This window comes from Antrostomus carolinensis, unplaced genomic scaffold, assembly GCF_000700745.2.
Source record: "Antrostomus carolinensis isolate BGI_N321 unplaced genomic scaffold, ASM70074v2 scaffold27596, whole genome shotgun sequence".
In the NCBI taxonomy this organism is placed as follows: Eukaryota; Metazoa; Chordata; class Aves; order Caprimulgiformes; family Caprimulgidae; genus Antrostomus; species Antrostomus carolinensis.
The window spans coordinates 4803-14701 of record NW_010322926.1 but is presented as its reverse complement, the minus strand read 5'-3'; the positions used below and the strand labels follow the sequence as shown (position 1 = coordinate 14701).

Here is a 9899-nt window from a genome sequence, read left to right as displayed (position 1 = left end):
CAACGTTGCAGCAGCTCAGTACATGAACCCCCAAGGCAACAAACCCATCGCTCTGCTCTAAGTTTTGCACCGTTCTGAGGACCGAGGACCTGGGGGCCCATTTTCTCCCCACCGTTAAAATCTGACCTGAAAGCAATAAACAAGCTCCTCCTGCAGACGCTTGGAGCTTGATGACTATTTACTGGGACACAGCAATGTGATGCCAAAATCAAACTGTCACTAGTAGAACCACTTTCACCCATGGCAAGACCAAGGAAGGGACATGGACACTTGTGTTGCAGGACTGGTGAGCTCTGAAGAAGGACCTGGAAGGCATCACTCTAGGAACTCTCACTACAATGCAACTGAGCTAAGAACAGTCCAATTCAGTTAAATACACTTAACCAACACTGTGATCTGGACTTGTGTGTGGACACTGATCACCTACACAGAAGCCAACACGAGTCCAGGGGCTGGTCAGCACCAAGTTGGGGTTCAAAAGACTTGATCATCAACCACGTGTATAATTTTGTTCTTAAATTGCCAAATAACTATTGCCATTGAACAAAGACCACGTGCAGTTTCTGGAGACACTTGCACCTCTAACACTTTTCTGACCTAACTCTGGATAATTTATTGTTGAGGTAGGAAAAAAAGGAGCAAGAATATTAAAAATGAAAAATCAAACCCAGAGCAGACAACTGGTGTATCCAGGTTTACACACAAAGTTCTTACCCCACCTTGAAGGAAGTGGTACTACTGAGTTATTAAACTGATCACTGGCTAGAAGATTTTAGGAATTATGCCTATTTTTAGGATTTTTTTTTTTTAAAAAGATTAGATTTGTTTATAGTCTTGTGTATTGTGCTTCTGTCTATTCTTGTGCTAGGCAGTATTACTATTTGTAAATTTATTTATATTTATTGTTTTGAAGATAAAGAAATTATGTAAACTGAGCACTGTTCAATCTTTTAAAATGCTGCAGTAACCTGTTTTACATCCACTAAATTATTCATAATCTAAAATGCAACCATGTTAATGGCTGTTGTTACACTACATTTCTTTGAAATAAGCACTTTTGATACTGTGAAACTCAAGTTTTTTTAAAAAAATTCAGAGACCAAATAACATAACTGACCCACACTGATTCAGAACAGTCTTCCTTTCCTGATGAACCAAGTAACATTGATTCTAATGTAGTTTTTTAAATTTTCAAGCCCTGCTTTATACTTGGTAACATCCATTGCAAAAAAATATGATGAAATATTTGAAAATATAAAAAGCAAACTGTTGGAATTTAGCATTTAGTCTACTGACAGCTCTGTGACCCTGAAGGGATATTTATACCTCGTGTTTTGTCTGTTCCTGTGCGTTACTGGAATGTCCCGGCGTTGCACCGCCGTGCTCACAGGCTCCTCTCTCCCACTGCTCCTGGCACTAAGGACCCGGCCGGTGCAGGATGCTAGAGCCACCCCAGTGGGCACCTTTTTGCTTGAAAATCACAATTGTGAAGAGCAGGAGCTAGAAAATATCTGTGCCTGTGTCTTCCCCAGCGCACACGTCCACGGCAACATCTTCCAAAAGGGCACGATGCTCCAGGGCATCACTCATTGCTCAAGAACAAGTGTGATCAATGCTCATGTGCTGTGACTGGCGTCATCTATCGTGTCTTCATTTCTTTAAATAAATATTTCTTAGCGCTAAGCCTGGGTCGTTCTAGGTGTGCTGCATTCTAACTGCTGTGCTGTCAGGGGTGCCCCTGCCACACGGCTTTAAACGCGAATTCTGAGGCATCTGCTACTGGAAATCCAACCCAGTGAGGAAATCGTTTCATGGAACTTAGGGGTGGTGAGGAATGGCCAAAGCTCAGCTGTGTGTGACAGTGACGGAGGAAAGAGATCAGGGAACCTGCTTGGGACCTGTGCTCACTTTATTGGCGGTGGTTTGGCTCCCGTCCGGTGAGCATCAGCACCCCCTTCCCTGACAAAGTGACACCTTTCAAACCAGAAAGCACCTCCTAACGCCCCTTCCACCCCCACCCACAAGACAGGGAGTCCTCCCCCCACAGACCCTGCTGGGACCCTCCAGCCCAGGCATGACCAAGGAGGTGTCCAACACCCCCACAGCATGGCAATACCAGCACTGTGCCTGAACCAGGCGTCCCACCTCCCATCGCCATCGTGCCCTGCCCTGTGAGCCAGAGCTGAACCTGTGCTGGTGACACGCTGCGGCCACGCAGCCCCTGGAAAGCTCACATTCAAATTTCCCCTCCATGAAGCGAGCTGATTTAAAGGCCACCCAAGAAGCAAGGTACAGGTCCGAGTGGATGGAGAGCTCACCCTGGCTCCTGTGCTCCAGCAGAGGAACCAGGTCACTGGGGTAGGAGCACCCAGAGCTGTGTCCTCCCTCCTCTCCATCCTCCGCAGGAGCCACAGGCTGAAAACACCTGAAGGAGCTGTGGCAGGAGGCAAAAAGGACATGAGATGGGCAAGAAGAACAGTTGGGTCAGTCAAACGGTGGTGGATGCATTGATGTTCCTGCTCCACCAGCTCCCAGCACAGCTCACTGATGTCTTTTCTGGGCCATGAGCTACTCATAGTCACATCCACTGATCCCCCCAAAGAAGGGGAAGGATGAGACAAACTGCTCTTCATAGCTCCTGGGTTTATTTTAAAACATCAGTCTGAGGCTGTCTCTTAAGCAGGGTTCCATTTCCTTGTTCCTGGGCAGCCTCCACATGGCCCTACGGAGACCTCCTCCTTCGTCCTGTGTCCCATGGTGTCAGGGCCAGTCCCTTTGTACTTCCAGCTCCATCCAGTCCCGTGAGACGTGTCTGACTCCGATGCTTGTTTTAAAGACTAAAACACAGTAAATTATTTTAGATTCTTTTTAAAACCAACTTCTACACCAGGTCCAGACTCCAGACATGACTCAGGACAAGTTTATCTTCTGCCAAGCTGCCCCCCTGACGAACACCCCCAGCACCAGAGGGAACTTTCCACAGATGGTGAGACCATCTTCATGGCTTCAAACACAGACACTGGCATCCTTTACTTAGGCACACGAGTAAGAGTCCAAGGCTTGAGTTCAAGGGCTGAGGAACCGGGTGGGGAGGTGAGGTCTGGCCTCTGAGCAGCGGTGTGTCCTGGTGTCCCTCCTGCCCCGTGGCAGTTGCCCTCCATGCCGCTGGCCACTGGCTCAAGATGGGCTGTCATTATCCACCGTCGAGAGGAGACGGGCGACCTGGGCCTTCTGCGCACGGGTGATGTGCTGGGTCATCTGGATGATGCAGTCCATGGTCACCTCGGGGTTGGCTTGGATCAAGCTGCAAAGCAGATGGGAGAGGGCAACTTGCCTTGGAGGCTGAAGCAAGAACCACCTCGTCTCCACCACCTGCTGTCCCCAGCCCAGGGGACAGCATCGCCCTCCACCTCCCGGCTCCCGCAGCCACTCACCTCCGGATGTGCTTGAGCACGTAGTCCCGCTTCAAGTACTTGATGTTCTCCCGGATGGCCGACTGGGTGCTGTCATCCTCTTTCATGTGCTTCTCCAGCCACTCCACCACCACCTGGTTGTTGTCCCAGAGGTAGCCCTGGGGAGAGCAGCACCGTGGGCAGGGGGTCCTGCTGCCTGCACAGCCTCAGCCCCCGCTTCTGCCGTGGTCTCGGGGGAGGCTTTTCCTCCCATGACAAGAGCAGGCAAAACGGGATTTTTCTGTGCATGTGGCACAGCCCAGCATGGCACATCCCCCACCCGGGTGTGACAGCCGCTGGGTCAAAGGTTCAGGCTGGAAATTAAAACTTTGGGAACTGTTTAAAATGGCAATAAAGTAAAACACGTTTCCCTCCACGTGCCCGCGCATCCCAGCTCAGCCAGCGCAGGACTGGCAGGGCGATGTGGGGGTCACCATGCTTGTACTGGAGAGCAGCTCAAATGCAGAGACCCCAAGTCTCACTTCTGCCCTGAGAAGCCCTATCTGATGGTAGAAAATGGTTATTTGGGGGTCACCTTGCTACTGCTGAGCACCAGCATCCAGGTGAGGTCACCCAATTTGAAGAGACAGCCCCAGCCTCACCCTGGCACAGGCTGCAGAATGGTCACTCCCATCACACGTTTAAACCCTCAAGGAGGCACTGATGGAACAGCCCAGTGACAGGAGAGCAAGGGGACACCCCTCAGGACCCCCCTGGCTGCAGGGACACCTCAGGAAGCCGGGGCTGGGGGTACCTTTGCAGCTCCTTCCGTCTCCATGAACCAGCGGCGCAGCATGGACTGGATGTGGATGTGGCTCAGCTCGCTGTTTGCCTTCAGGACCTCCACCTTCACCTCCTCCTCCAGCAGCAGCCGGCGCAGCCGCCAGTAGAGGAAGGACCGGGCGTTCTTCCACTCCAGGATGTCCTGCAGAAGCGGGGACACAGCCCAGGTTTGCCTTTGCAGAAGGAAGAGGAGCCGACGTGCAGTGACTCCTTGCTCACAGCTCGCACCGATGGGTTTGAAGGCAGTTTGGTGGGGCTGGAGCTGAGAGCGGCACCCAGGGCAGGAGCAGCATGTTGAGCTGCAGCCCAGACCCCTGGGAGGGGACTCTGCCTCCCACCTTTGTGCCACCACTGCAAAACCTCCCATGCTGAGCCCCTTCCCAGCGCTGCCGACGCCCCGGCTCACCGTGATGACACCTTTCTCCTGCATGCGGCCCGGGGTGTCGTGCAGGTCAGCGAAGTGCACGGCCACCTGGTAGTATATGGGCAGGAGAAGCTCCTCCCGGGCCTTGAGCTGCTTCTCCAGGTCCTTGCGCTGTGTCTCGGACAGCTCGGGGGTGCCTGTGGGACATGTCATGCTGAGCAGCCCACCCACCGCCCCTGTGAGGGGATCCACAGGCCACCACGGGGTGTGGGCTCTGCTCAGTGCTCCTACATCAGCCATCCCCACCTCCCAGCATCATGTCCCTTTGCTTGGGCACGTTTACACTCCTGCCCACAGCCCAGCCACAGAAGACCACAGCCAAGAAGGGGCCATGCTGTGTTCAGCGCTTGCCACAAGAGAGGTGGGAGGTGGCATCTGCAAGGACTCTGTGGGACCATGTTTTAGCAGGGTGGAGGGGCACAGGGGCACACAGCCCCACCATCCACTGCAGGCAGGAGCTGATCACAGGGCAAAAGGAGACCCAGTGCATAAAGGCACCTCCTGTGCAGCTCTGCAGTGACCATGGGTTGTCTCATTAGGTACTGATCAGTGTGGCCATTGCCATTCTTCATCTCAAAGCACAGGAGAAAAGTCCAGCACCATTTACAGAGTCCCCAGGAGATACAGGTGGTTTAAAGTACCACCACATCCTGTTAGCAGGCTCCACCAGAGCCATAAAGAATTGTCACAGAGGAACAGTAAAGGATTTCCTGATGGTGGCCACCATGATGTTTGAGACTCATGTTTTAACTCACTGCTACCAATACCCACAAGCTGGAATGCTCTGCCCTTACCCAGCTGCTCGACGAGCTTGGCATAGACTGCATCGATCCTTCTCATGGTCTTCACCAAATCCTTCTTTCTGAACTTGATCTCCACTGTTCCTCCAGGCTCTAAAATGCCTCCCCTGGAAGGAAAGTTTGGTAAAGCAGGGACTGGTGTGCACAGGAGAGTAAGTCCTGGGACAAGAGGTCCGGGAAACATTCTCTTCTAAGAATTAGAGAGACAGAAAACCTAAAAAGGTTTTGTTTCCAGTCTGGGATTCTCGTCTACCCTCCCACTCCTTACAGCTTGCTCCAAAGTGCATTAATTTAGGATAGAGAAAAGGCCTCCTGTCCCCCAGAACCGGGTTTTACTCATCTGCAGCCTTCACTGGATGCAGGAGGATATCCCCAAGGACACACCCGCCACGCTGCTCCCTGAGAGCCCTGGAATTTTTAGCTGATGGCTTTGATTAACTCGAGGGTTAAAATATACACATCTCAAGTGTCCGGAGGTCTCTGCCAGCAGGACTGTGACTTTGCAGACCCCAGGCACTGGCTCTCATTTCTCTGCACGTGGACTGTGGAGGATGCACACGTATTTTGGACACTGACCTGCTCTCCTTGTCTGCGTAGAGCTCCACGTACAGAGGGTTGATGGTGGAGTCGATGACTACCCAGGAGCCTCCTCGCAGCTCCGCGTGTGGTGGGATGTAGACCAAGACAGGCTGCTTAAAATCCCGGAGGCTATCGACAATGAAGGCGCCGAACTTCAGCATTTGGTCGTACATGTCTGAAAGCCAAAGGGACTCAGCGGCCGGGTGCTCTGACTGCTGTGGGCCAGGCTATTGTCCCTTCCCTCCTCCTAGGAGCCCAAAGCCACCTTCTCCATCAGAGAGACCAAACAAACCCCCCAAACCAGCCCAGCAGAAAGTCACCAAGCCCTGGGACCTGGCAATGCCCCATCACCTCCCCAGCCCAACCCCACATCTCAGAGGGGTGGGGGTAGGACCTTGGCAAGGGGGGGGGGTCATCCCAGGACCTGGGAGGTGGCAGGAGTGCCAGCAGCACGGCACAGATGGAGGTGTGGGCACCCCGAGCGTGGGTACCTTTCATGCCGCTGGAGAAGCCTCGCCAGTTGGCGAAGACAATCAGCGGGAGATGCTCGCGGTTGAAGTCCCGGATAGCCTGGGCTGTTTTAAAAGCAGAGTCTGGGAACCAGACCTGCCCGGCCTGCTGGATTCTCTGGAAAAGACAGCGAGAGACTGGCACCGGTGAGTCCCAGCACGCTGCGCTGCCAGGTCACAGCACACGGTGGGAAGGAGCTGAAGGAAAACAGCTGAGCGAGCAGCCCTGATTCACCAGCCTCTGAGGACAATCACGGCATGGCAAAGGGGGACGCTGAGCTTTTTCCCTGCTCTCCCCTCCAGCCTCCTCCCAGCCGCTGCTCAGCCTCACTAACATCTCCCCACGCACCTTTGCCTCTGAGTCTGGGTTGGCAGGGTCTGCAGGTATCGTCACCTCCACGGCACGGGTCTCAACAGCGATGACACCCACCGGGAGACCTCCCAGCCTGCAGCGAGGCAGGGCGGCCTCAGCAGAGCCCAGCTCCCCTCCACACTGCACCCCAGCCTCACCAGAGAGTTGTTCCCCCTCCACCATCCCAAAAGCGGAGCCACAGACAGGGCTGAATGCGCTTGGCCACCCACTCAGGCTCCTCGCATCGCGCTCTGCCCTGGGGCTCCATCCTCTCCTCCCAGCAGTACCTTGCTCTGCCAACCACGACCGTCTGAGCCCATGGCCTCATGATCTCCAAGAAGCTGCCCTGGTCGAAGAAGCCACTCTGCCAGGTCCCCTTGAGAGCTGCAGAGCACAGGGGAAAGCGAAGCAGCATGACAGTGAGCGCTGAAGGGCTCCCCGAGCACCAACCCACAGCAAAAAGCACCTCCTGCACCAGCATGGGGGGGTTTGCAGCCACGGGATGAACTTGGGAGTGTTGCTGCACAGATCTTGGGCTGCCCTCACTTACTTGGATGGGGTCTCCCTGCCAGCATCCACCTGGGGTCATAGGGGACTTTGGAAGGGACAAAATCGATTTCTCTGTCAACGGGGTCGCTTATGGCAGTGATGGGCACTGGGCTCTGGTTATCCTGCAAGGCAGAGCCCCGAAGGGCAGGTCACCAACCAAGTGTGGGGTCAGACCCCACAGCACCGTCCTGCAGCGCCCTCCTACCTTGGGTATGTAGGAGAGCCACTGCAGGATGGTGTAGACCCCCTCAAAGTCATCTGGGACGGTGACATGGGAAACGCCGTTGTTGTGCATGATCTGCACTCCTCCCAGCTGGTTATTGGATGTGTAAACTTCTCGTCCCAGCACCTGGCCAGAATCACAAACAGAAACACTGATTGGTGTCTGCCAACACAGGAGCTGCTTCTCCTTCCTCTCCTGATGAAGTCCAACCTCAGTACAGACACATTCCCTCTGGTTTGAGGCTGAACTTCCACCTCTGCCTACCAGGCTGATGTTAAAACAGAAGGACCCTGCTTTAGACAAGTGCATGGGTTTAGCTGAGCAGGTTTCAAATCAGCTCAAACCAGCGTGATTCTGCCCAGAGGTGGGTCCTGCCCCTGGATTGGAGGTGATCAGTCCCCACAGCAGCTCTGCCATCCAGCCCTGTCCCTAACTGGTCCCTAAAGCAATACCAAAGAGCTGTGGGGTGGCATTTTATCAACTCACAGTGAGACAAGCCCAGTAGCAGTTCCCTTGTGTCTCCTCCAGACAGGTCCCATGAGGTGACATGCAGGGAACTGCCACCTCTTCCCACGGGACAGGGAAGGAGCCTGTGCATGCAGTGGCATGAGGGACAGGGCTGGGGAGGACAAGCAGTTGGACCGTGGTACCTTGTTGAGAGCCGTGACGCCGGTGAGGATGATGTGGGAGTTCTCTACCTGGATGACACGCTGGCCCAGCCTCACCAGGTACGCGCCGATCCCGATGGCACGACAGGTCACCTGGGGACACACACACAAGTGGTTACTGGGGAGAAAGGGCTGCAGCAGAGTCCGTGAGCACCAGGAGGACAATGCTCCCTGGCTCTGCAGGAGTTACACCAGGTCACTGCTTGCATCCTGTTATTCCCCCCAGTGTGACCTTAAAAGCAAGTAGAAGAGAGGGAAGGAGCAGAGAGGGGAAGGACCCACGGCTTTACCATGCTGATGGTCACTATTTCATCGTAAGCACGAGAGGACTCCCCGGCGATGGTACCAGCAGCTCTCAGGTTTTCCACTCCAAATCCATTGTCCTTCCCAATGATGTCCAGGAGGACGTACCTGCAGGAATGGCAGAGCCACGGTGGTGTGGGGGGAGCCACGGTGGTGTGGGGGAAGGACTCGTGTGATGTGTCTGGCAGGATGCTGAGCCAGGACCATGGGACAGTGGGGCTCACCTGGACTCTCCCCCTTCCTCCACATGCTCACAGTGCACCGAGTTCATGGTGCTGATCCGCGTGTAGTCCTGAGGAGTCAGGTACAGGTACTTGAACCCCTGGAAATAAAACGGAGGAGGATGAGTTGTGGAGCTCCCTTGTGCACTCACACACATGGGATATGGCCCCTCTCCAACCCAACCCCACCCCGTGCATCAACAGCAGTTCAGAGATCAGGGTTGGGCAGAGCAGTGGTGACCAGCACCTCTATCTCCATCTCACCAGGGAAAGGGGAGGGAACCATCCCCATAGCAGTGGGTGCACGCGTGGGCTCCCACCCCAGCATTGATCCCACAGTTCTATCTCCCAGTTTAGCTCTGGTCTTTCCTTCTCCAAATAAGTCCTCTGTTGTTTTCTGTGATGACAGGAGGGGAGGTGCCCACACACCTTGTAGGGGTCCTCAGGGTCCACCCAGGCCACCTGGAACATGTGCTTTATCTCGTCAGCAAAGCCGATGCGGGCGCCGCTGTTGGCGGCGATGTAGATGCGGGGGATGCCCTCAGCCCGTGCCAGCTCCGAGGCCCGCAGGAAGACCAGGTCCTCCTCTGGCCCGAAGGAGCCGATCTTGTGCGTGATGTCATTGCAGATGAGCACAATGTCCCGGCCTTCTGGATACTCAGGGGTCTTCAGCTTCATTTTGAAAGCCACCATCCCCACCTACCCCAAAACAGCACAAGGTCACAGGGCAGGCTCCTCCGGAGAAATGGGGGCTGAGCTGCAGACTGCACTAACCAACAGACAAAACGCTTCCTGGAGTTTTTTTTTTAAACCAACAGACAAACCGCTCCGGGGAGGAGCCTCCAACCAAGGGAGCCCCCAGCCATTCCCACCTGCTGCAGCACAGCTTCCCCCCACCCTGCTCACCCCATTCCCAAATCATCCCCCTGCTACCTCGTTCCCTCCAGGGACCCTGTTCATCTGCACCAGGTGCCCCTGAGAGTCCAGCACCAGCTCAGTGTAGGTCAGGATGTCCTTGGGGTACAGCTCCGAGGAG

At 54.7% G+C, this 9899-nt stretch overlaps 2 protein-coding genes across 2 annotated transcripts in view; one reads left to right on the top strand and one right to left on the bottom strand.

Moving 5' to 3' along the window:
- The window catches only part of FOXN4 (forkhead box N4), a 12607-nt gene extending 12546 nt beyond the window's left edge, over positions 1-61 (top strand). The window contains exon 10 of the mRNA XM_010170432.1: positions 12-61. Coding sequence (XP_010168734.1) covers positions 12-61 — 50 coding nt within the window. The remainder of the gene's footprint in view (positions 1-11) is intronic.
- A 3116-nt stretch (positions 62-3177) lies between these two features.
- LOC104526859 (acetyl-CoA carboxylase 2) overlaps positions 3178-9899 on the bottom strand; it is a gene marked incomplete at its 5' end in the record, with an annotated part of 11519 nt that continues 4797 nt past the window's right edge. Inside the window, 16 exons of the mRNA XM_010170431.1 lie at positions 3178-3304; positions 3435-3571; positions 4207-4377; positions 4642-4796; positions 5454-5566; positions 6036-6213; positions 6530-6663; positions 6895-6993; positions 7187-7283; positions 7450-7570; positions 7654-7797; positions 8322-8432; positions 8630-8750; positions 8867-8964; positions 9293-9562; positions 9797-9898. Coding sequence (XP_010168733.1) covers positions 3178-3304; positions 3435-3571; positions 4207-4377; positions 4642-4796; positions 5454-5566; positions 6036-6213; positions 6530-6663; positions 6895-6993; positions 7187-7283; positions 7450-7570; positions 7654-7797; positions 8322-8432; positions 8630-8750; positions 8867-8964; positions 9293-9562; positions 9797-9898 — 2178 coding nt within the window. The remainder of the gene's footprint in view (positions 3305-3434; positions 3572-4206; positions 4378-4641; positions 4797-5453; positions 5567-6035; positions 6214-6529; positions 6664-6894; positions 6994-7186; positions 7284-7449; positions 7571-7653; positions 7798-8321; positions 8433-8629; positions 8751-8866; positions 8965-9292; positions 9563-9796; position 9899) is intronic.